We start from the raw sequence: 25,513 nt of genomic DNA, 5'->3' as shown, positions 1-25,513 counted from the left end.
CTGCTCAGGATCTCAGATTTCCTGATTCCTAATCAAGACCTTTTTTCTCACAATGAAAAAAAAAAAAAAAATCCCAAAGTGTGTTCCATGGAACCTTAGTCCCTAGTGGCAGCCTTCCATACTCCTCTCTTGGGATTTTCCTTGCAACAATATTTCTTTACTCATCAGATCACAGATGTGTGCACACGTGCGTGCAGAAGTACGCGTGTGTGTGTGCAGGCGTGCACACACGTGGAGTGGGCTGTGTGATACTCGTGTTCTCAAGAACATCCCTTGGAGATCGCGCTTTCCCCCATGCTCTCATCCACTCATCAAAAGGGTAGATTTGCAAAATTGTCCAAAGTTGGAGTTAATTGGTGCGGGGGAATGGTGCATTGCTTTGTGTCCTTTTTGTCTGGAAGCCTTCTTCTGAATAATACGGAAATACGAATGTTGACGTAGGTGAAGGAAACAGGTAACATTTATTTAACTAGCAGACATGCCTGAACCCTGTCATGCAGAACTGGGGACTCTGGACTGTGGGGGAGGGACCCCGGTTCTGTCATTTCTCATGTCCTTCCCCTGAGTCGTTCTTTAATTATCCACCTCATGGTGCTAAAAGTGAAGTCTCTGCTGAGTGTCATGGTCTCCTGCTCAGCCGCACTCTCAGACGTCTCCTCCTCTCCCAGGGGTTTGCGTGGCTGAGTTCTAAGAACAGTGTGATTACCAACGGCCCTTTAAAGTCACCTGGAGGGAGGACTCTTTGGCACAGACACAGTTTAAAGCACCTTCCTTCTTCTCAGATCTGGAAGGAGGCGGTCCCTTTTGGGACCTTGCAGCTGGCTGCATTCACTCAGAGGTCAAAGCAGAGATGAATTGTCCTGCTGCCTGGGAGAGGAGGAGCTGCTGGGACGGGTCCTTCATCCCTCAGTGGCTGCAGAGGAGACACTTCAATCCTCTGGCTCTCTGTTTCCTCGTCTGTCACTCACGTCTGGACCCGCACACTGTGGGTCTGGAATTGAATCCTGGCTCTGCGTCTCCCCAGCTGGAGAGAGAGCTGGTGTCATCTCTCTGAGCTCAGTCTGTATTCTGTGTATCATAAGAAGAGGTATCTCATGGTGGTCTTGTAGAATCACATAGGTGAAGACACGGGGAGATCTTAGCACCATATGCTCCGCACAGTGCAGGCCGGCCTTCCCAGTGGGAATCAATGACAGCGTTAAGTGACAGGCAAGGTGCTTTTCACATCTGCTGGCTTGAGAACACCAAGACCGTCTTAAATAACTTTGTAGCCCCTGCATGTTAAACAGCATATAGTGCACAGTAGGGGTTTGTTCAAGGTTCACTGTGAAACATAAGAAAAGGTTGCATAATTAGCACCTTCCCCTTTTCTTCCTTGGGGAGGTTAATGTCCTCGCTGCTGAGGGAGGGCTTGAATGACGGACTAAGACATTTATGTTTATGCTTTAGGGGCAGGAAGGGGGCGATGGCAGGGGACAGGGGCCCAATTATGTCTGAGGGCAGAGACATCTTCAGGAGGTTATTGAAGTACCCAACTCTTCATTCACTCGTTCAATTTCTCAAACACCATTTTCTCCCATTTTAAAAAATCGTGGTAAACACACATTACAAAAATGTACCTTTTAACCATTTTTTAAGTATACGGTTCTGTGGCTGTAAGTACATTCAAATGTACTTATGTTAACATATTTCTTTTTCAGCCCTGAGGGTGTCAGCATCATTCTAATGCTGGAAGCAGAGAGAATTCTGGGCCATCAAGTTTGGCTCACAGAGAAGCAGGTGTCCTCATGGGTCTTCCCACCCAGGCTCTGCAGAAATATGAATGTCCCTTATCCTTGCAGACCAAAGGGGTCACTCTTGGACTAAAGTAGGGGGTCATCTGGGCTGCCGGGATGTGGCGCCCCAAGCCTTGGACCTAGAGCCAGGCAGCCCAAGTACAAATCCAAGCTTGGATCCCTCCTGTTGAGAATCTCATCAATCAGAAGACCAAGATGACACTCGTTAGTTGCAGCTGCCTTTTGCTCTTTTTCTTGCCAATAAGCAGAAACATGGATCACAGCCCCACCTGGAAATTGCAGGATTGCGTAGAGCACTGCAAAAGGATTCTCCAGCAGATTGGAGCAGGAATTTAGTTCTGGCTTTCAGACTTCAGGTCAGTCTCCTCACTGTGAACATCTAGACAGAAAGACCTGGAGATATTAGGTGACTTGCCTAAGGTCACATGTGACTCCCGAGCAGCAAGGGTTCTAGGACCTTTTGACCACATCTCATGGGGCTATCCTTTCACCAAAGAATATCTCATCCCAGGGGGCCTCTGCATGCTGGTATCCATCTCAGAGTTCTCATGGGGCTTGCCGCAATTCTGTTGTATTTCTTTACCCAACTTCAACTCAACCTGCTATAAAAGAAGTGGAACCAAAGGAACAAAATCCAGGGCTTTGGGAACACAGCAGGTCACTCAAGTGTAAAGTCTTTTTTTCAAGTTTTCACTCATTTGTCATCAGTGTGAGGTTATTAAGGATTGACTGTGTTATGCTCAACATTGGAAGACCTTTCTGTAGTATGGGGTTATGTGGTTCAAGGAATCTGACAAACCTTGAATTTATTTTTTAAATTTATTTTAAAATTTATTTATTTATTTTTGGCTGGGTTGGGTCTTTGTTGCTGAGCGCGGGCTTTCTCTAGTTGCAGCGAGTGGGGACTACTCTTCGTTGCGGTGCGTGGGCTTCTCATAGTGGTGGCTTCTCTTGCATGGGCTCTAGGCACGTGGGCTTCGGTAGTTGTGGCACGCGGGCTCAGTAGTTGCTGCACGTGGGCTCTGGAGTGCAGGCTCAGTAGTTGTGGCACACGGGCTTAGCTGCTCCGCGGCATGTGGGATCTTCCCGGACCAGGGCTCGAACCCGTGTCCCCTGCACTGGCAGGCGGATTCTTAACCACTGCGCCATCAGGGAAGTCCCTGACAAACCTTGATTTTAAATCCCAGCTCTGCTGCTTCTTTGCTGTGTGGCCTTGGGGAAGTCAGTCAACCTGTCTGAACCTGTTTCCTCATCTGTAATCTCAGATAATGACAACTTTTAGACCTGCTTTTAAAAGGAAGTGAAACTGTTTTCTGTCATCCTGCAGGTAGTAGGGCCAAGAAATAATTCTCAAGAAATAATTCTTGAGAACTTAAATGATAAAGTAAACTATTTCGGGTTTGCACATTGTAGATGAAAATCACGCAAAGATCCTTAATTAGTACCCCGTATGCCTGAGTCAAATGACAAAATGCATACCAAAGAGGCATGATATATATATATATAATATATATATATAATATATATATATATATACACACAGTGCATTTATGATTTATATCATTCATTTCTCAGCTCTTTATGTTTTAGGGACTCTGCGTGAAGTCAGCAAACATTTCTTAGCACCCACTGTGCATGATATGCCAAGGACACAGGAGTAAAAATGACAGATTTATTGAGAAGGGCTGACAGCTCACTCTGGAGATGATTGGTTGCCTGAAACTTGGGGGCTTCCAGGATACAAGTCTTGCTAAGAAAAAGCGGGGTGGCGAGAGAACATGGGCTTTGAGGATGGACGGAGCAGTTCTCAATCCCCACTCAGCTCATTATGAGCAGCGGGGCCTTGGGGACGCCACGTAACCTCTGCGAACCTGTCTCCTTTATTAATAAAATGAAGATGCCCATACTGGGTGGTTCACTGGCACCTAGAGGGAAGGTGTCCTCTTGGGCTGAGCAGTGGCACACGGCAGGGTCAGTGCTTGGCAGCTAGAGGTTGTACTCATTGCCTCTGGACAGGGCAGCACCTTCCAGCAGGACAGAGTTGAGGATTGCGACCGTGCAGTGAGTTCTCTATGGCGTCGTCTGCAGATTCAGAGATGCCTGGAGCGTCCCTGCTTCTTTCCTGCAGGCCCTGCCCTTGAAGATGTTGGATGGGTGTTTGCCTTGCCCGCTCTTCAAGGGCAAGGGGGACACCGGAAGTGGTGGATTGCTGCCCAAAGACGGTTGACGTTGCCCTGAACTGCCTACACCAGCAGCTGGAGCTTTGAACTCAAGGAACCCTGATTATAGATTAAGGGAAAAACATAAGGAAAGGTAACTGATAGTAAAATTGAGCAGCTGGTGCCTGGCTGCAGAAATAAGAGCAGATGCCTTGGCTTTATAGTCAGAGAAGTGGCGGGGTTGAGGGTGATTGGTGGTAGGGAGGGAGAGACAGAGAGAGACAGAGAGAGAGAGAGAGAGAGAGGTTGGAGAGTTTGCTTAGGGAGAGATTGAGCAAACACAGCCCATCAAAGAGCAGTCTGTTTACCCACCAGGATGAGGGGCATCTCCGGTTCAAGCTAGCCTTCCTGGGTTCAGTCACAGCTTTATTAAGCCGCCTCTGAATTCCGCTCCTAAACATTTGAGATTCTTTTCCCTTTCATCTATTTGTTCAATTCACTTAACATTTAGACAGCGTCATCTGTCTGTTAACCTTCCCGACCCAGGTCTTCTTGCTTACGCTGAGCCCAGGGCTTGTCCAGACATGCTAATCATGTTTGTATTAACATTCACAACTATGACCAGAGTGCAGAGCCTTGGCTGGGCATGGTACCGTCGTCTTCACACCCACTGCCTCTTCTGAGCCTCACAGCCGACCCGAGAGGCAAACCTCCTGCTTCTCCAGGTCCTTCCCACCCTGAGTCCTTGCTCTCTACCCCACTCCTCACTGCCAGCTGGCGGGGAGTTCTCCGGTGACAGCTGGCTTCATAGAATGATCTTTTGGTTTCAAACGCCTCCCCCATTGTAATTACAGAGCACATCTCTTAGTCAGATGAAGCTAAGGGGCTTCTTTATTGTGGTTCCGTCTGAACAGTTTTGCAGAAATAAAGATTTGATGGATGAGGAAATGGACATCGCTACGCAGACAAGGAAATCCCTTGAAATCTCCAGAATGCCTTCAAGCTCCTGTTAGTTTCTATATCAAAAGACAATTAAGGGCTTCCGTGGTGGCGCAGTGGTTGAGAGTCCGCCTGCCGATGCAGGGAACGCGGGTTCGTGCCCCGGTCCGGGAAGATCCCACGTGCCGCGGAGCGGCTGGGCCCGTGAGCCACGGCTGCTGAGCCTGCGCATCCGGAGCCTGTGCTCCGCAACGGGAGAGGCCACAGCAGCGAGAGGCCCGCGTGCCGCAAAAAAAAAAAAAAGGCAATTAAGAGGCATAGCAGCTGATAGAAGACAATTAACCAAGGTGATGACTGTGTCTTTTCTATTTAAAAAAGTTTTATTTATTATTTATTTTTAGTTGTGTTGGGTCTTTGTTGCTGCGTTCAGGCTTTCTCTAGCTGCGGCGAGCGGGGGCTACTCTTTGTTGCAGTGCGCGGGCTTCTCATTGTGGTGGCTTCTCTTGTTTCAAAGCACGGGCTCTAGGCGCACGGGCTTCAGTAGTTGTGGCACGCGGGTTCAGTAGTTGTGGCTCGCGGGCTCTAGAGCACAGGCTCAGTAGTTTTGCTGCATGGGCTTAGTTGCTCTGCAGCATGTGGGATCTTCCCGGACCAGGGCTCAAACCCGTGTCCCCTGCATTGGCTGGCGGATTTTTAACCACTCTGCCACCAGGGAAGCCCAACGGTGTCTTTTCAAAAGAGACACATTCTGATGGAAAGGGCTGGGAGAACTGGTCAGGGATTCTTTCTCCGAGAACAGTTGGCAAATGTGTTTATTTGTTTATCTCTGTCTATACATCCATCATCTCTCAAGCTGTTTTTAATGCAGGTTTAGTACCCACTTACCCTTTGTCATAGCCCATGCATGGTATATGACTCACACCAGATTACTTGTGTTTTTTCAGAACGGAAGCCGGGTAGCAGGTGACATCGTCCAAAACGATGTTTGAAGCATCTTGTATTTTCTGAGCACACACGGTGTGTAGGCACCTTTCATATAGTATCACATTTATGCTTACAACAGACCTTCCAGAGGGGTGTCGCTACACGTCTTTGACCAATGAAGAAACTGAGGCTCAGAGAGGTGAAATGATTTTCCTAATGTCACACCCCTGGCAGGTGGCAGCGCCAGGATTCACACCCAGGTTGGACTCCAAAGATTGTTCATTCCCAGTGTAGCACAATGCCTTCCACAAAACTATCTTTATTAAAATAGTAATGGTAATAATTACATTAATTCAGCTGGTAATTATTAAAGACTTATTTTGTGCTGCGCTAAACTTTTTTTATGTCACCCTCAGGCAACACTATGGGTTGGGTCTAGTTGTTTATCTCCACGTAACAAGAGAGGAAATGGTAGCTCAGGAACGTTAAGTAACTTTCCTAAGGTCACACAGCTGGGAGGTGATGAGTGGGGGACTCAAACTGAGCTCTGTTTGATTTCACAGTTGATACCTTTAACTACACCCACTTACACCCTCTGGGTGATGGAGGAGGGGTATCCTGGGCCATCTGTTTATATAGTAGCAGATATTAGAGTAAATTATTTTGGAAATATCTATTTGTAGTTCCTCATTCCCTATGCTGCATTCTAGCCAGACTTAGCTCCCCACTATTCCCATACGCGCTCTCCGGGAACCACCCCTCTGCAGGTCTCCAAGCTGCTCTTCCACCTTAAAACTTCATTGCATCTTCCCGGCATGGCCAAGACCTACCCATTCTTCAAGGGTGAGCCAAGATGGCACTAAGCTTCATCAGTACTAACCTACACTTGTGAAATGAGTCAAAGCCTAAAGAAGTCAGGTGAACTCACGTGCAGTTATATGCAGCAGGAACACAGTTCCATTATAGAGCACCCCTGCATGCCAGGGTCTCAGTCATGCTCTGGATCAAAGCCTGCACTCGAATACCAAAGAAGCACACCGTGATTCTACGGAACATGGTCCAGCCTTGTTACCCGGAGACCAGCATGCTAAGGAGGGCCTGCTGAAAATGGGTGACATTCAAGATACTGACTTCTGCTCTAGCCACTGTGCTGTCTTCACTGGCCTTGACTCTTGGCTCACACTTCTGTTTCTTGACATGTGAGGTCTCTCCTGTATGCTGTGCTCCTTTTAAGGACCACTTTTAATTCACTCCTGCCTTGGATGGACCCCTGCATCCTACTGAAAGCAACATCTCCCAATCTGAGCTCACCTTGCCCTTTACCTCATCCTCTCGAAAACTCTGGGAGCCTCCGTATGATGAGAATTATTATTTGCGAAATTGGCTTTTATCTCTGCTGGACTGTAAGCTCCTCGAGGACAGGGGCTGTTTTATCATCCATCTCTGGGTCCTCAGCCGCTATCTTGATGCCTTGTACCTGGCTTTGGTCAACTGACCATAAGTGAGTAGGAAAAATATGAATAAAGTGGACAGAAAACTTGCAGTGGCTTTTTCCATCATCATCACCGGCATGGCTTTTCGTGTTTGGGCTCTTCATGCGATTATGAGTCATCATTGGACCCCACTTACATTTGCTGGTGACCAGAGTTGACTTTAATTATGAAGAATATATATATATATATATATATATATATATATATATATATATATATATAAAAATATAATCTTTGGAGTTACATAGCCATGAGCTTGCATCCTAATACTAGTTATAAGCTGTAAGTCTATGAGTATATAGTTTCATTTTTTTGAACTTCAGTTTCCTCAAAGGATAGTGGAGGAGATAATGATCATCTTTTATGAGTACTGTCCAGGTAGAACGTGACATTGTATGTAAAACACCCGGTATGGTGTCTGACTCCGGTTGGCTTGTAAGAACGGGTGGCTTCCTTTATTCTTGCTCTGATATTGTGGTTGTTACTGTTAATCTTTATGGAGTATCCAAAGCCATGATAAGATAATTTGCTCATCTTTGTATAGAAGATATTGTCACTTAATATCCACATGTATCCTAGAATTAAATTATGTCCAAATGTATCGGTACGATGGGTTGGAAAATGGACCAAAGTGAGCAGTCTTGTGTTCTAGTGTGGTCTCTGCAAACTAGCTTGGTGGGCTTGGGGACCATCTTCCGACTTGCTGAGTCTACTTCCCAACGGCAGCATCTAGATAAGCCACTATTTTGCTAGTTACAATGATAGTTTTAAAAGGAACTGGTGCTTCCCACGGCTCATGCACTGTGCCAGGCGCTCTCCCTGTAGGATCCCCTTTGTTCCTCATGACCACTGAGTTTTCAGATGAGGAAACCAAAGCCCAGAGCGGTCAAATGAATCGCTCAAGGTCACGCTCCTCTGAGAGGTGAGTCGGTATCTAACACCTGGTCTGTGTGAGGTACAAGCCAGAGCTCTGAGGTTCCACCACGTGTTTTCATTCCGTGCCTCTGGTCCCTGTACACAAAAGACCTGTGAGTTGTGTTTGCTCTCCAACCCTGCCCCCAGCCTCTGACATCTTGGACCTCGTTGCTGGATCAGGCCTTAACCCATTGGAAAAATTCTCTCTGCAGATCCCTTGGCCTAGTGTGATATTGCACAGCAGATTTTCTGGTCTGCGGTTTTAAATCACCCGTGTCATTTAAAGCTGTGTGAGAAGCTTGAAAGCCTGCTTCCACCCAACGCCATTTAATCCAAGCAACACAAACTGAAGAAAACAAAATGTTGCCTCCAGTCAAAAAGAGAACCTTCCCCCGTTGAGTGTGCACCGGTGCCAGGCACCTTTGATGACATCCCGTCCCGCACTGGCTCTCGAGAGGGAACCTTCGTTTTACCTGCAGATGGTGCTTTTCTGGGTGACATAAGAGACTGGCGTGGGCAACACTGACACATGGCCACTCATGTGGCCACACATTAGAACCCCCATCTGGGTTGACTCATTAGGTAGGAACAACAGGTCCAGCAGCCAGTGTGAATGAAAACAGCAGAGGGAGATGCCAGGATGGGGAAGCACGTTTGTTTCAGTGTTCCAGCAGCTCTGCAACCTCGTTTTTTATAGACAGCATCTCCAACTAGGCTGCTTGTGTTGTGGCTTCGAGTTCCTTAAGTGGCCTGCTTTTATGAATGGGAGCATTTGTTTGTGAACCTGTTGGGGTTGATACGTAAAAATAACAACAGCAAAAACAATACCCGTGACTTAAAATGTGCAGTCCATTGTTGTTCTGTGCCTTGGCTTTTATTTCTCTCAATATCAACTCTAGAAGGGAACTGATAGCCCCCTTTGCAAATGAGAAAACTGAAGTTCAGAGAGTTTAAATCGTCTTCAGTCACACAAAAACGTCATTATCGCGGCTGTGGTTTTGTTTTGGTTTTTAATGTGAATCAGAAGAGGTGAAAATCGGGGAGGAATTATAGATATTTCGTTCTGACTTCCAAGTCTGTATTTAAAGGGCACCCTTCTTGTGAAGGTCATTTTTCTTCCAGCTGGTAGGAGAATTATCTCAGGAACCTAATTGGTGTAGCTTTATTCAATGAGGTGTCTCTGAGCAGTAAGAGAGATTTTTCCAGAAGGCTAGGCAGTTTGAGTCCCACCCAACGGTGACTTTCTTGGAATTTTTCCAAAGTGCCCGCTCATTTGCTCTGTTCAGGTTTCAGCTTCCCTTTCTTGAAAAGAATGGAGTGGTGGTGGTACCAAGAGGAGGGGGCGGCAGTGGTGTGCTGATGAATGTTTAAAACTGGCTCCAAAGGAAAAAGAGAGTCGAAACGCTGGTCAATTTCCCGGATGCATATATACCCATCCTGGCCAATTTCAAGCTACCGGCTTGAAGGCAAAGAACATGAAGTTTTGCAGTGTTGACACACCACTGCCTGGTAGGGGATGTGCCACTTAAACATGCAATAACTCTGTAAATGGGTTTCTGTAGACATTTGATTTAAAAACAGTTTGATTGAACGCATGTTTATTAAGTAACCACAACTCAGTTTTGCCATTACTGGTGTGTGTGTGTGTGTGTGTGTGTGTGTGTGTGTGTGTGTGTGTGTGTGTGTTGTCCACACACCCTGTTGGAGAATGACAGTGAGTTAGGTTCAGCTACACAAAGAGATCCCTCTTTCTCCAGGAAGTCGCTTTAAACTCTGGTGGACCAAAACTATCTGCTTTGTTTCTACTAAAAAGTCCAACCTGGAATCTTAGATTTTAATGGCTTACTGCGTGGTAAAGCTAAGCTCTCCACTGCCAAGAGAAAGTCAGGGGGAGAAGTCAGATTGCCTCTGTCACGTCTTCTGAGTTTTCCTCCATAGAAAATATGGCCCCAGGACGGTCTGGAATCAGATTCCATCAGGAAAGATTGTGTTTGGCTTCAGACATGTGACCTACCCTGACTTAAATACCACAGGGTGTCCCAAGAAATCCAGATGCAGACACAGCATCACTGTACCACTGATGACACCAGGGCTGCAGACTTGTACGTTTCTGATCTACCGTCCTTTCCACACGGCTTTCGTCCCCAGAGCCGAGAGGTGGCTGCTTTAACATCCACTACTGTTTTCTGTCTGTGCCAAAAGTCAGAAGACAGAGTCAGAGAAGGGACACACAGCCCAAAGGTCATAAACCTGAGGCTGCTTCTTCCAACGCTTTCTGGTTTGCTCCATCTGACAATGTATGCTTTTCTCTCCATAACCAGGAGAGGATCTTAAGATCCCTCCTGGCTGCACGGGGCTCCAGAGGGAGAGCAGTTTTGAGTACGCACACTGCTTTCCCTGACAACGTCTGTTATTTATTGATGTTTTGGGGGGTAAGGAAGGAGGGACTTATGGATGCTTGGCAGGCAGTTCACAGTATGATTCCCACGCAGACCCTTCTGGATCCGCAGGGCGATGGGGATACAGGAACGAGGAGGGCGCTCAGAGTAAACGGCAGTGGACTGTGACTGCATTGCTATAATCGTTGTTTCGATGCTGTTGAAGTATCCAGACAAATTTTGCTAAAATACTAAAGTGGGCTTTTCTTGAAAAAGTATCTCATTATTTGCTACCGAAGCCAGTGAATTCCAACAAGTGGATTGTAGTCCTGTCGTGGTGTGGTGGGTGGATACTGTGAGAACAGATGAATCAGTCCATGAGTGTGTAGTGAAAATATATTGGTCATTTCCTGGGTCTTTTTTTTTTTACTGTTGTTGCTAATTTTTTGGAACATCAAGCCTCTCTTACCGGCAGGACTTCCCTTTGTCTCCCTGCTAGGCCAGAGAGTTTCACCCCCAAATCAGTGGGTCTTCCACTTTCAGGTTGGGTTACACAGCCATTAACAGGCAGAGTTTAAGAATTCACATTCTTAACCGCTATGCTGTATTGCGTCTAAGGACTCAGAGAAAGATGTTTTCCAGCCATACGGGCAAAACCGAGTCATAGTAGAGCACTACATCTTGTGTCCACCAGGCATCTCTGAACCTTGTCCCACCCAGACCCTCACCTTTCCCCCAGTTTCACCCCAGCTGTGAGGTTGGAGGATAGATAGGGATGGTGTTTGGGGGAGGATGTCTATTTCACACACATCTTAGGTAATAGTAACGCCAGTATTTTTTTCTTTAATGGAATATGGGGGTTGAGAATCATACCCAGGACTTTCCATGCACAGCCCTCTTCATACCTCATGACGGTTCTGTGAGGCCATTACAGGTGTCCTCACCCACGAGGAAAGGGGCTCAGGGAAGGAAAGTTATTGTCTCCAGTTTGCCTGCTGGGTGCTGGATCCTAGGCGTTTTGACTCCAGACTCTGTGTTGACCTTTCCACAAACACAGTGGTTTGTATTTTAGGTCATGTCAAATGTCCCTGGGTCCCAGAGTGGTGGTTTCATAATATGTCTGATACAAAAGTGGTTATGACAAAAATGCCATAGATCTCTGTATTCCCATTATAGAATAGGATTTCTAGTTTTATTAGTATGAAAAGAATTGCTTGTGGATTCCGAGTCACGCATACAGTTTTAGATGTTGGGATTGGATTGTATATACCTGTGGTTTGAGGGAATTCCTGTTATTGGAATTTTCATTCATTCATACATTCCTCTGGCACTAAGTGAATGTCAGCAGTGTGTCAGCACCATGTTAGTTGCTGGAAATACAAAGATAAATAGGGTGTGGCTTCTCCTCCAGCAGCTGGTGGTGATGGGTATCTCTGTAATCAACTGAGAACTAACGTTTACGAGATGCTTTTCTCTCCGTAGTACAGTGCTCTTAGTAAGAGCTCTAAGGGACACAGAAGTGAGAAGTGTCATTCTTGTTTTCACTGTGTTTTTGAGAAAACAGGGAGAAATACATCAGTGATAGAATGAGTGGGGTTGGGCTTCTGGGGATAAAAAGGTGATGGGGAAATAGAGGTGAGCTCATGAAGGTTGAAGCACCAGGCTTAAACTTATTAAAACTTTATTGATCCACTTATTGGCATTATTTGAACTTTTAAACAACATATCAGAAAAATCAATGGGGATATTCCCATTTAAAAATTTTGTGTTGCACATTTTTCCATTATTAAGTATTCTTCAAAATCATAATTTTTATTGGCTATCTAATATGTCATCATATGAGTGTACAACCATTTATTTAACTATGTCTTTGTTGTTTTGATTTTTCATTATTATAAAATCACACACACACACACACACACACACACTTTTAAAGTTAGATGCCTAGAACTATTGAGTCAAGGAAAATAAGCATATTTGAGATTCTTGCCAAATTGCTTTTCAGAAAGGCTGTCGTGATTTTTCATTTCTACCAACAGTGTAGAAAAGTACAGCTCTCATTGTACTTAAAATACTTTTTTTGTTGATTAGCAACTGTAATTACATCTGCAGCCTTAATTCTTTTTTCACAGGTTCTGAAGATTAGGATGTGTAGATATCTTTGGAAGGGACATTATTCTACCTGCCACATTAGGTAAAGGGCATAGTTCAGTGGTTGGAAGCCAATAGAGGATGACTATTTTATTATCCCTTCCCAAAAGGGGTTCTGTGGAAGTCTAGACTCTTCAAACTTAGCGGCACATTGTCTGAAGTTTTCCACTTCCTGGTCTTAATTTCTCCGTTCCTTCTGACTGATACTCATACCCCATATTCTCCTACCACTTGTTCATTCTCCAAGGATTTGAGCCAACTGCGCCCTTCTTCATGGTGTCTTCCTTGAGTCACCACAGCTGGAAAAAGGTGGCTGTAAGATGGTTAGAGGATATCTATTTGAAGCAATGAGGTTATTCTAGGAGATGCGCTAACAGTATTTACCAAATATGTGAACTCGGACAAATGCCTTCATCTCCAGGGTTAGTTTTCTAATTTAAAGATGGAAGTCATGGTAAGTGCATCACAGATTTTCTGAAGGGATCAAACAGTATCGTGTATATCATATATGACATGGTTTATGAGTTTATGACCTGGCAGGACCTTCATGTCAGACTAAAGAGAATTGCTGAAGGGGTTTAAACATTCTGTGTAATCAAGCCAGAAGCCAAATGGACCAACCTAATTGAAACTTATTTCTTTCAACATATGCCTATAAAGCACCTGAAGTGCAAGATGACTAGTTCTTTGAAATAAGGTTCAGTAGCACCAGTGCTTTTAAAGAGCAAGAATTCAGACAGTGCTCTGGAGTTGCTTATAAAAGTGTTATAATTATGCAACAAAATGTGATTCCTATGAGATGTAACAGGCAAAAACAAATTAGTATTATTTCTGGTGATAGAACCTGGTTGTCCTTCGCTAGCTTAACTGCTTTAGGTAAGTAGTTAGATACCTCCAATGACTCAACATCTTCTTTGGTTGACACTTGAGATGATGCTTTTTTTTTTTTTTTTTTACAAAGGCTTTATGGAGGGTCAAACAAGATTGCATACATGGAAGTTCCTAGAACAGATCCTAGCACAGAGATGCTTAATAAATCTTGAGCATACCTGCAACTGCTTCCAGCACAGTCTGTTAGAAAAGTGATACATAGCCTCTGGCAATGATTGACCTATTTTATGTTTGGAGAGGAAGCCATTAGAATATTACAACTGCTGGTGGTACAATTTGTGCCTCCTCCTTTGATGATGACATTTTTGAAATGCACCGGTCTTTTATTATGGAAACACCAGAAGTGACATCTTGTATTTATATAAATTAGAGTTGGCCTATTATTGGCCCATGGAGATTTAGCCTGAAAATGTGCTTTATCCTGTCAACACAGTGCTTTATTGTTAACACCATGGCCATGGTTGCTGCTGCTAATTGTTTTTGCTGTTGCTCTTGTCATTGTCATTGATTTATGAACCAACGTTAAAAAATTTAAAGGTGTTTTATTGAAAATCCAAATTTCTGTCTTCCCTTGAAAAACGAAAAGATCTAGCATTGCATAGCCAACATTTCTGCACAGTGGTAATTAGCTACTGCTAAGTAGCAGCTGTCTCCTAGAGACAGTGCAGGGACCTTCTACTCTGCCTCAGCCTCCTTCTCACAGATGAAGGTGTCCATGGTTATTTGTTATTGTGTTTGCCCTGTAAATTTCATGATGGTAGTAAATGTTCTCTGTATAATGAGCCATTGTTCCCTTATGTGGAGACCCTATGGGGAGCCTGGATCTCTACCCTCCCCACAGCAGTCACAAGGGCACAAATATGTAATGTTCCTGGGAGCCTCCGGTCACATTTTCATCCATTGATCAATACATAAGCCTGTTTTAGGTGTGTTTCTGTTTAATGGCAGATATATATATATATATATACACACACACACACACATATATATATATATATATAGTCATCTGGTTCTGGTTCATTAACATTGAACTCATGACTGACAGCAGTGTAACTCATACCAGAGCAAAGCCTATCTAACACACTGTTTTCTCTGTGAGGCACATCACAGCCTTCTTGCTTTTAGGAACACACTAGACAGCACTTTACCTCTACACTCAGAGGCCATTTTAAATATCAAAAATAAGCTCCAACCAAAAAGCCTGCTTTCTCTAGACAAAGGACCAGGAAAGAAGCAGCCTAGCAAGACAGAAAAATTTTGACAATAGTAGTTCTACCCTAGCCAAGCAACACAGGAAAAACAGTGGCTTCACCTCCACCCACACCAGCAAAGGCCAAGTGGGAGCCTAGATGTCCACCACTGCCAAGCTGTAACAAGCCACACCTTTCCCCCACCTGGCAAGAGCAGGTCTCCTGTAGGGAGCTAGATTTTCACCACTAGTGGGTGGTGACCAGAACTCCACCTAGCCTGGTTTACGTGGAGACCCTCTGGGGAGCCTGGATCTCTACCCGGACGTAGCAGTCACAAAGGCACAGATCTCCCCAAGAGATCTTCAACAGAGTTTCAAAAGCAATTCTATAAAGCCTTTCCAATAAACGGTCCTGAAGCAACTGGACATCCACAGGCCAAAAGAAAGCAAAACAAAAATTCAACTTAAATCTCAGTCCTCATATAAAAATTAACTCAAAGTCAATCACAGACTTAAATGCAAAATATAAAACTTTTAGAAAAAAAAATAGAAGAAAGCTTTGGGATCCAGAGCTAAGCAGAGAGTTTTTTTAAACTGGACACTAAAAGCGTGATCCATAAAAAAAAGGGATAAATTCAACTTCGCCAAGATTAAAAACTTTTGTTCTGTAAAATGTGTTACAGAGGGGATTAAAAGATGAGCTACAGGGAGAGGTATATGTGGTATACAAGGCAGAGAAGAAAATGCAGAAAACTCACCATCATGGCTTTCCTTGGACCTTGAGGTCCCTAGACTGTTTGCTTTCTTTTTCACCTTCAAGAATCTTCTTTTGTTTGTTTTCTATATACTGTCTAGAGTTTTTAGTTGTACTTAGTGGGGATAGAAAAAAGTATGTCTACTCCATTTTTCCTGGAAGCAGAAGTCATGACAAGTCCCTTTTTTTTCTTTTTTTTAAAAAAATCCTCCTTCTACAGATACAAGAACAAGTTCAGAGAAGTTGTGTGATGTACTCAAAGTCACACAGCTCTCAAGGGATGTCACCCAGGCTACATGAGTGCAGTGCCAGTGTTCTTTGCTCTACATCTCCTTGGATCACCATATACACATAGACATGTCAACAGAAACATTCTCCAAGTGTATTCACAGTGCAACAGAGTCCATAGCAAAATAGGTCCCAGCTGTGAGTTCAATGAGCCATGAGAGACTGATGTGTTCATGGTCTATTTTACTTCTATTTCACTTTGTTTTATTCGCATTTCTGTTGCACAATGGGTTTGAAATCAGTGGAAGGGGAGAACAATTATGAGGCCAGAAATGTTCCCAAGTGCTCGCAAACAAAAGCATCATTGATTGCAAAGCACAGAACTTCAAAGGGCGCTTCTGCACGTGCGGCAAAAGAAGACAGATGAGCGAGTTTGCTGACAGTGTGAGAACCTGCACGGTATTCTGAAATGACCCAATGGAAATGCGGGTGACATAATAAAAACAAAGGCACAGAAATACACTGGTAAAAATGTTTGTCAATATCCCCAGGATTAGCAGTTCAGCTGCTGCGTTTCTAAAGGAAATGTTTGTCTGTGTTGCAACATGATAGCAATTCAATTTGTGTATGGATTGTCCACCATGCATTAAACTTCCTATTTTTCTGTAAAATGGACTTTTTTGACTGAAGAAAAATCACACCCCTAGTGTACCTGTGCCATAGGACCTATCTTTTCCTTTTTCCTATTTCCGTCGCTACCAAACTCTTATGTGTTTCAGATGATCTCGGGTGTCTTCAGCTTGGCCCCTCCCATCCCTTTCCCACTATGCTAACAAAATAAATCTCTCTTTGATGCTAGATGATCATGCATGTCGTCCAGAAACTTCCCCGGTTCCTTACAATCTTTAGGATTACGTCTAGGTATTTTTAGCAGCAGCCAACAATAAGAAATCTGATATTCAGCAGCCTGTCCTCTGTTCTTTTCTTAGGTATTATCAGATCCGAGTGACCTTGAAGGTGTCCTCAAGGATCCCCCACAGACTGAGTGCCTCCATCCTTGGGCAGACAGGTGAGCAGGAGGATGGCAGTGGGGACCTTGTTCCCCGCTGCTAAGCCTTCATTTATCACTGTAAGCCAGGGCTTAGCAGAGTGCTAGATGCATAAAGGCACTCTCAGTAAATCATTGTTGAATGCTGAATGAGTGGGTTTTGGAAATGGAGACCCACTGTTGCTTTGGCCATGTGTGTACGTTATTGCAAGGGGGACCTGGCTGAAGGAAACAAACAAACAAACAAACAAACACTGTCCCAGGAGCAGCTGGCATCTGAGGATAAACCTGGCTGTGGAGGTTGGCTAAAGTCAAGTCAGGGAGGAAGAGGAAGGGAAATGGTATCCAGCAGATAGGTAAGAAGAAACCTGTTGTTTAAGAGAACTTGATAATCATCTAGGTATAGGGGACTGAGTCAGCAGGCAGGTGTGGTAGCACATTCTGTGCACAGCAAGGAGTCAATGCAACACTCCTAGGGAAGAAGGATTGCCAAGAACAATCCAGGTTCTAACCTTGGAGAAGCTGGAGTATTAGTAGGTATCCAGGGCTCCCAGCAGATTCTGTGTTAATGGTGTTGAGTCCGAACTATAGAACTTATTACATAAAAAATAAGGCTAGGCGTCAAGATTATATTCTCGCAGAAATATTTGCTTTAGTAAATTTGGGAGAATGTATAGATCAGCCAGACCTGAAGAAGAAGAAGGAAACACTTCGGGATGGAAGAGGAAGCGTGGAGATAAAAAGACAGAATTGGGTAAAATCCGCTTAACGTTCACCGTACAAGGTAGCCAGGAATATTATAGAAATCAAATCCAGCAGAGTAAGAGTTCCAGTCATAGCTACACTTCCGAAAATTCATCTGGAGTTGCCCTGGCAATTAGACCCCACCCCATTGTTGACAGTGATATTATGGTGAGTGAAAGTGCATATGCAGCTGAATAACCACAGAGTGGGAGTGTAGGTGTGGCGACCTGTGTAGCCCCACCCGGGAGGAGGAGGGGGAGATTCGGGGCAGAGTAGGCTCCTTGGACCATGCAAGGGACAATGAGAGGAGGCTGGTGGTTTATGGGCAACAGGTTGACTCAAGCCTGTGATACGGAAAGAGAAAGAAACTGGAGACCACCGGCTCCTCCCCTGACTCTGGAAAGGGTTAAGCATTAAGTAGTAGTCAAGGCTCCACATTTCCAAGGAGGTCCTTCTCTTCCACTCTTCCCTCTACTCCTCTCTCCAGGGAATAAATCAGGCATCTAAGACTGGGGGTCACTCCCTCTCCTATGTGCCTTCAGGACGCCTGCAGTTCTCCACTGTGCCACCACCTGTGTCGTGCCCCTTCCCCAGCCCAGCTTCTGCCAGAAGATGGTTCATGGAGGTGAATGAGAAAAGTAGAAGATTTGAACCCAGATCTTGCAGGAACTAGTCACGTGATCCCAGGCGTTAACAACTGGAGCTTCCTTTCCTCACCTGAAACATGAGGATAAATATCCATCCTCTGTAGGGCTTTGTCTTAGACATTATAGCTCTAATTTTGTTTTTTGGGGTCCTCTCTCTTTTCTTGTTGGTGAGCCTGGCCAGAGGTTTGTCAGCTTTGTTTACCCTTTCAAAGAACCAGTTCTTGGTTTTACCGATTCTTTTTCTGCTGTTTTTTAAATCTCCGTTTCCTCTCTGATCTTTATTATCTCCTTCCTTCTGCTGACTTTAGGTTTTGTCTGTTCTTCTTTTACTAATTCTTTTAGGTGGTGGGTTAGGTTGTTTCTTTGAGATTCCTCTTGTTTCTGAAAGAAGGCTTGTATCACTATGAGCTTTCCTCTAAGAACTGCTTTTGCTACAACCCATAGATTTTATATGGTTGTGCGTCTTGGACATTATCGATGAAAAGGGTGTTTTATATTTTACAGAGATTATTAAGGTAAATGTCCCAGGTCAGGAACTGATACAAAGTAAGTGTCCAATCAGTCTGGCGTGTGAGTGGTCACCTGATCAGGGGTTTGAGGCTGGGTTCTGGTCTCAGGGACAAGGCTGGACCTGGAAGTCAGGTGGGACTAATGCCCAGCTGACTTGATGGATGCCATCCCCAGGTCCCCGACAAAGGACTCTGCTTCTTCTCGTGACTGTGTAGCTCAGGAGCTCGGTCCCCGTCTCTGGCTGAGCTGTCTCTTGGAGCTGAGAGGCCCAGCTGTGAGGATCAGAGGACTGCTGGGTGTCCACCAGCTGGCAGAGCCCAGCAAGCAGCTTGGGGAAAGGAGGACTCCTCCTGGTGCTGCGAGACCAAAAAAAAGAAAAATGAAATGCACCTTGGGAGAAAAAGGCTATTTTCTTCTTTGGTCTAGTTTGACATGGGGATAATTGTGGTCCACTTGGTAGGCCCTTGAGTTAACATGAGGATGATATTTAGAACAGAAGGCCCACATGGAGGTCAGCAGTAGTTACAATAGGGATGGCTCATGGGTGAGGAATAGATAGTGTTTGCGATTCCTTCCCCGAGGTGAATTTTCCAACTTTAGTGTTTTCAGTTAGACGTTGCCTCACTACAAAGCACTCCGAAGCTTAGTGACTCAAAACAACAATTTATTCTCGATGTTCTGAGTTGGCTGGGCTCAGCCAGGGCATTTGTGCACTGCTTTCAGCTGGGATCTCAGCGGAGGACGGATTACCCACGATCATATCATCAGATGTGTCTTCACACACATCGTACCCCGCAGTTGAGGCAGCTGAACCGCCTAAGGGAACGGTCCAGCTGTCTCCAGTTGGGTGTCCGGCTTCTTCTGTGGTAGCTCAGGTCCCCAAGGGAAAGAAATGGAAGATTCCAGGTCTCTTAAGGGCTAGGCTGGGAAATGGCACAGGGTCTGTCCTCCACATTCCGTTGGTCAAGGCCCATTGCAAGGCCAGTTCAGCTTCAGGGCAGGAGTGGAATATTCTCCAACCCTTCATGGAGCAACTTCTGTATGTACAGCAAGGGGAGAATGTTTCAGCAGTCATATTTACATCCAATCACCCAGACATATTTCCCGTTATCTGCATGTAGTTCTCAGTAAAAAAGAAAAAAAAAAAAAATGTTTGGTCGAGTACTGATATATTGAGACATCACCCGAAGGAGTCAAAACACTTGATGTCTTTGACACTTATTAGTTGAGTGATCTTATTGGGACAAATCATTTAATTTGTTTTTTTGGTTGCATTTATCTCGAAAACAGAAATAGGAAGAGCTTTCTCTGTCTAAAGAGGCATAATTCAGGAGTGGTGCAGGCCACTGAAATTCCTGGGTTCAAATACTGCTTCCGACTCTTCTCAGCCATGTGGATTTAGAAAAGTTATTTTAGCCAATTTGTTTTTTTTTTTTTTTTGGTTCTTCACCTCTAAAGTGGGACTGGTAGGAGGTCCCTACCTCATAGGTTGATGTTAAGGTTTGAATGAATTATGCAAGGCAATGGCTAGAATGGTCCTGGCACACAGTAAGCTCACAATAACCACTCGCAAGGGTAAGTGATGCTATTATGCATTCAGTAGTTGTTTAGCCAGTAGCATCTGCCCCAGGCTGGTCCCATGGACCACGTCCGTGGGGAAGAGAAGATTCCTTCCTGCTCCGGAGGCACCCACAGTCTTCCTGGGGAGACAGAAGTGTCACACAAACAAATACAGTAGAGGTGGAAGCTGACACAGGTCTCAAATCAGAGCTGGAAGGGTGGGCAGAAGTTGGCCATGCAGGCAAAGGAAGGGAAGGACGTTCTCGGCAGAGGTACCAGGCCCCGATATCCCTGGGACCTGAGCAAGGGTGTTCTCGGGATGATGAGAGATCTGGCGTGGCGGGTGATCAGGACGGGGACAAAATGAGAAGAGAAACCTTGGCGGCTGGGTTTGGAGGCCATGATGTGCCATGTGGAGCAGTTTGATTTCGTCTCAGAGGCACAGCCAGATGAAATGAAAGCACTAGGAAGACATAAATCCAATGCTGTTCAAACACACGATGTTGCTGCACAAATTAAGGGGCAGAATTGTACAGTCTTCTTCTCTTTTTAAATATATCTGTTCTCTGGTAGCCATATGACACGGAAATGTGTTTCAACTATGTAGGTGATTTGGATTCTGCTTCTCTAGATGGGAAATACTTTGTCATTGGGTTTTCCAAGGTAGGTGTTATGATTTGATTCTGTGAATAAGAAAAAATAGTAACTCCCCGCAGGAAATGTAGCCATAACCGGTATACTATGGTGTTTTCTTTTCTTCTGTACTTTTAAAAATGTGACCTTTTTAAAAAGGTGACTTGGGAGAGGTTTCTGTGGTAAATGGATAGTTCCTTCTTGTCTGAGGTAGTGACATATCTTGTAGAATAGACTAGGACAGGCTCTGAGCGTGCACCAGGTAAGAGCAGTCCTCCCCTGGGCATTCCAGAAAGTTCACCACATTACAGAAGGGACATGTGTGTGAACAGGTGTACCCCAGCTGTAACAGTGCATCACATCTGCTCATGGCACTTGGTGCTGGGCATAGAGGGAGCCACTTCTCTGTAGATGTGGGAGAGTGGGTGATTCGGGCCAGTGGTCTGTACGACTCTAAAGGCCACTGGGTCTTGCTCATCACCCAGAATAGAAAAGTATAAATTGTAGGTGATCCTCTAATGGTTCACTGACACCAGGATATCCCTGGGCTGTTCCAAAACTTTTCAGATTCCCCCTCTAAGCCAAAGTCCTGGGTGCCAGGAGATACAGAACTGAATGATGGTCCATGAACGTATAAGGGTTAAGGTATTCCAGGAAGAGAAACCAGAAGTAAGAAATTAAAAAAATATTGTGATTCTGCTTGCTTCAAAGTCTTACATTTTGTGGGTCTCACAGATTGGTTCTCTCTTTTCCTCTGAGTTCAGGGTTACAGGTAATCGGCATGTCTGCATCTGTGAATTAATGTTACGGAAACTTAGCCTTGGCTATTTCCTTCCACCAAAATGATGCTATTTAATAGCTTTTGCAGTCCTTCCTACCTGGAGATGTTAAAAATATATTATTTTCCCTTAGACGGATGATCACTTAGGGGAAAATAGGGGGAGGGGGAGGGGGAGGGATACTGCTTAAGCCGATTGAGGCTGTGCTATAGGTGATTCAGCACCACCAGGCAACTGCTAGTCACCGCTCATCAAAGCAGGAGAAAGGATGAGCAGTAAATTGTGGAAACGTGTACAAATTGCCATGATTAGTTTTAGTAATGTTTTGAGAGGTAATTTCCCTTTCCATTAAGCAGAAGCTTTCGAGTTTCACGGTGTTAAGGGGTGGGGAGAGACATTTATTCTTCAAATGAATCAAACTAACTTCTTTTCAGGGTCCATTAGAGTATCCCTCCATATCAAACATACTTGTTTGCATGGAGAATATTAAGCAGGTGAAACACTCCAGCTCCCAGGCTCTGAGTGCCCACCTGGGGCCGGAGGAGAGCACTGCTCAGGGTGTCAGGAAGGATGTGCCTGGCTGAGCCCAGGCTTGAAGGATGCTCTCCCTTCTGGTCCTCGCAGCAGGCAGCTGAGAAACACCGAAGCCAGGGCCCCTCACCTTGGACTCCCAGTGCAAAAGCTGGGGATGTGCTCTGCCAGCTGGTCCGGTGACCCAGCTCCCTGGGGGTCCAAGTCAGAACTGTTGCCTATCCTTTGTCCTTGAGACCAAATCTTAAAGTCTGCTTGACCTCCAAGGTTCTCCTTTGGGAAGCTTTCTTCAATCTCTTGTACCACGGTTCGTGCCTCTCTGCCTCTGCTTTTTTTTTTTTTTTTTTTTTTTTTTTTGTGATATGCGGGCCTCTCACTGTTGTGGCCTCTCCCGTTGAGGAGCACAGGCTCCGGACGCGCAGGCTCAGCGGCCATGGCTCATGGGCCCAGCCGCTCCGCGGCATGTGGGATCTTCCCGGACCGGGGCACGAACCCTTGTCCCCTGCATCGGCAGGCGGATTCTCAACCACTGCGCCACCAGGGAAGCCCCTCTGCCTCTGCTTTTGCTTTTAATGCCTAGCCCTCCCTTCCTCACCCTTTCACCCCGCTAGTCCACTAGGCTGGCAGAAAGGATTTATTGAAGGTTCTCCAAGGGTGATCCCTTGCCCCTGGCAGAATTGCTCATTCCCTGTCTGAGCAGATCCTCTTCACTACCTGTGCACACACAGCACGTGCCCCTCCGCCATTTGTGTGCTTCTGCTGCCCCTCTGCTCTCAGTACCTGCACCTGGGACTTTGCTTTGGAGGACCGCCCCCAGGGTCCCAGAAGCACTCTGCCCGAGATCTGAACTTGCCTGGGAGTTTGAAGCCCACCGGCCCCCATCCCCTCCCGCCCGCCCCCCCACAACCCCTGCCATGAACCAGTGGTTATTAGCGCAGGGATACAGAAGCCCATCTCCTGTCACACAATGGGACAGACTGAGATGCAGCTCACCCTCCAGAGTCCCCTGCAGGATCAGGCGGGCGGTGCCTTCTTGGGGACCTTTGCTGAAATGCACCCTTGCCTGTCTTCCTTCCTTTCCCTGCCCCGTGTCCCCACGTCCCAGGTGGTCTCACTGGGCACACCTGTGCTAAATCACCTGCACACAGGTCCTCTTCTCTGGATCTGCTGTTTATCATCTGTATCCAGAAACCCCTAGAAGTGGTGCTGCGCGGTTCCTTGGTTGTCGTATAGGAGGCGTGGCGTGAAGTCAGCCAGACCTGTGTTCACCTGGGTTCCTTGTGACCCTGAGCCAGTAGCCTTTGGGTTTAGTCCCCTACAGAAGTGACCCTGAAGGGCTGTTTTGGGGATCAGTTAAAGTACTGTATATGGGCAGGGAATGGGCTTCCTGTCGCATCGGGAGCCTGCACGTACACCTGCGCACCAAAGCGTGACCTCCTTGATCACCTTCTGCCACAGTTTTCAGGGATGGTCCCCTAATCTATCCCGCATTTAATGCACTTTCTGTGGAGATACTTACACGGTATCAAATGCCAGATTCTACAGCTGGCTGTGGATGAGGCACAGTTGACACAGAGCTTGATGGCTGACCCTGCTCTCCTGGCGCTCAAGGACTGGGGTGGGGAAGCATGGGGTGAGTGACAAGGGCGCAGGAGGAGGGAGGCCCTGGGGGCCCAGGGCTCAAGACAGCCTTCGCTGGAAGGCCTGACTGCTGCCTCCCTGAGTCTGTCTTCTGTGAGCACACCTGACCTCCAGGTGTCCCCACTGTAGGTCCAGGTCATCAGTGCAAATCTCCTTGTGCTCAGAAATTGAGCAGAGTCCCGCCGTCGGGTCTTCACAGCCTCAGCTGCCCTGCCATCGGCACACCTGCCCTGGTGCTTCCCTGCACGCTGAGCAGGGCTCCTGGGCCCCCTGCCTGCTCTTCACGCAGACAGCAGCACCACCAGCGTGCACCTGCACAGCAAAGCTGCACCTGGGGGACCGCATTTCAGGGAAACACACCTACAGAAAAAGGCGAGGGAGAGCACAGGCTCCCTGAAGCATAGGCCAGAGAAGATGCACTCGCATCAGAGCCGCTTCCCTTGTGCATGGGGGAGAGCAGTCTTTATTTCTAGAGCAGTACGCACAGGCTCCAGAACCAGGCGGCTGAGACCCAGTCACTCTGGGTGACCTTGGGCTTGTTTCTAACCTCCCTGTGCCTTATTTTCCTCCTCTGCAACATGGGAAGAGTGATAACAATAACAATAATGATAGTAATAATAACAACACCTTCTTCATAGGGTTGTAAGAACTTAAAATAATAAGGCACATATAAGCACGTAGAGGGTGCTGACATCCTAAGCCCTCAATAAACGCTGGCTCTTTTAAGTTTTATTACAAAAGCCAGAATCAGCGGACGTGGGTGAAATTTACATGAACTGAAATGTTAGTCCTGATGGGTTTTGCTCATTCGGTAAAATGTTTCTCGGGTGCCTCCCGTGTGTCTGGCACTGTTTCTGGAGCACTTGAGCCTCCAGATGCCTAGCTTCAGATGTTGTCTTCAGAAGCAGTGAACTTCCTATCGCTGGAGGTTTCAAGAAGTTTTCACATGGTACGAGACAGCGGCCAATGAAAAGAACGTTGTCTGAGAGTGTGCATATAGGCAGAGTCATTGTGTTTTTTTTTTTAAATGAAGAGACATTATTATGGTGATTATTATTATTATCATTACTATATATCCTTAGGGCTATAAATTAATCCGCAGTGTGGAAGTTGATGCTTACGTTTACACACCAGAGTGCTGGTCATGTCGCTTTATTCAGTTCTGGCTCCCTGGTGCCTGCCAGGGTGCCTGGGGCACAGCTGGCTTCACAGGCTTGTGTCCTGCATTAGTGAATACAAGGCCAGAGGGCAGAGCTTGGGCCGGAATGAAAGGAAGAAGGAAACTGAATCCCATACCATTAAAAAAAAATAGCAAAGCTTTTGAAGGCTCAGCAAACAGGTTGTTTGGGGGGGAAGCGTTTCAGTGGGAAAGGATGCTGTTTCGAGTTCTCAACAGTCAAATAGCGGTTAAAAAAAAAAAAAAAAAAAAAGCTGATGATTATTTAGAAAAAAGCCAAGTATCCAAAAGAGGCAGGCTAACTTCTTCCTGATTTGGCCGAGTGGTCACAGAGGATCTAAGAACGGACCATATGCTGTGTGGAATTTGGAGTAACAGCACGAACGGTGTCCAGGAAGTGGTGGGGAGAGCTGTTCAGGACCCCCT

General features: G+C 45.9%; 1 protein-coding gene across 3 annotated transcripts in view; it reads left to right on the top strand.

Annotated features, from left to right (window-relative positions):
• The window catches only part of FAM135B (family with sequence similarity 135 member B), a 273,666-nt gene that overhangs the window by 114,580 nt on the left and 133,573 nt on the right, over positions 1-25,513 (top strand). For all 3 annotated transcript variants that reach the window (XM_067017174.1, XM_067017173.1, XM_059042852.2), the window contains exon 3: positions 16,807-16,886. In XM_067017174.1, the coding sequence (XP_066873275.1) occupies positions 16,807-16,886 (80 nt within the window). The remainder of the gene's footprint in view (positions 1-16,806; positions 16,887-25,513) is intronic.

Source organism: Kogia breviceps, chromosome 17 (assembly GCF_026419965.1).
Source record: "Kogia breviceps isolate mKogBre1 chromosome 17, mKogBre1 haplotype 1, whole genome shotgun sequence".
Lineage (NCBI taxonomy): Eukaryota > Metazoa > Chordata > Mammalia > Artiodactyla > Physeteridae > Kogia > Kogia breviceps.
This window is presented reverse-complemented; position numbering and strand designations above follow the sequence as displayed.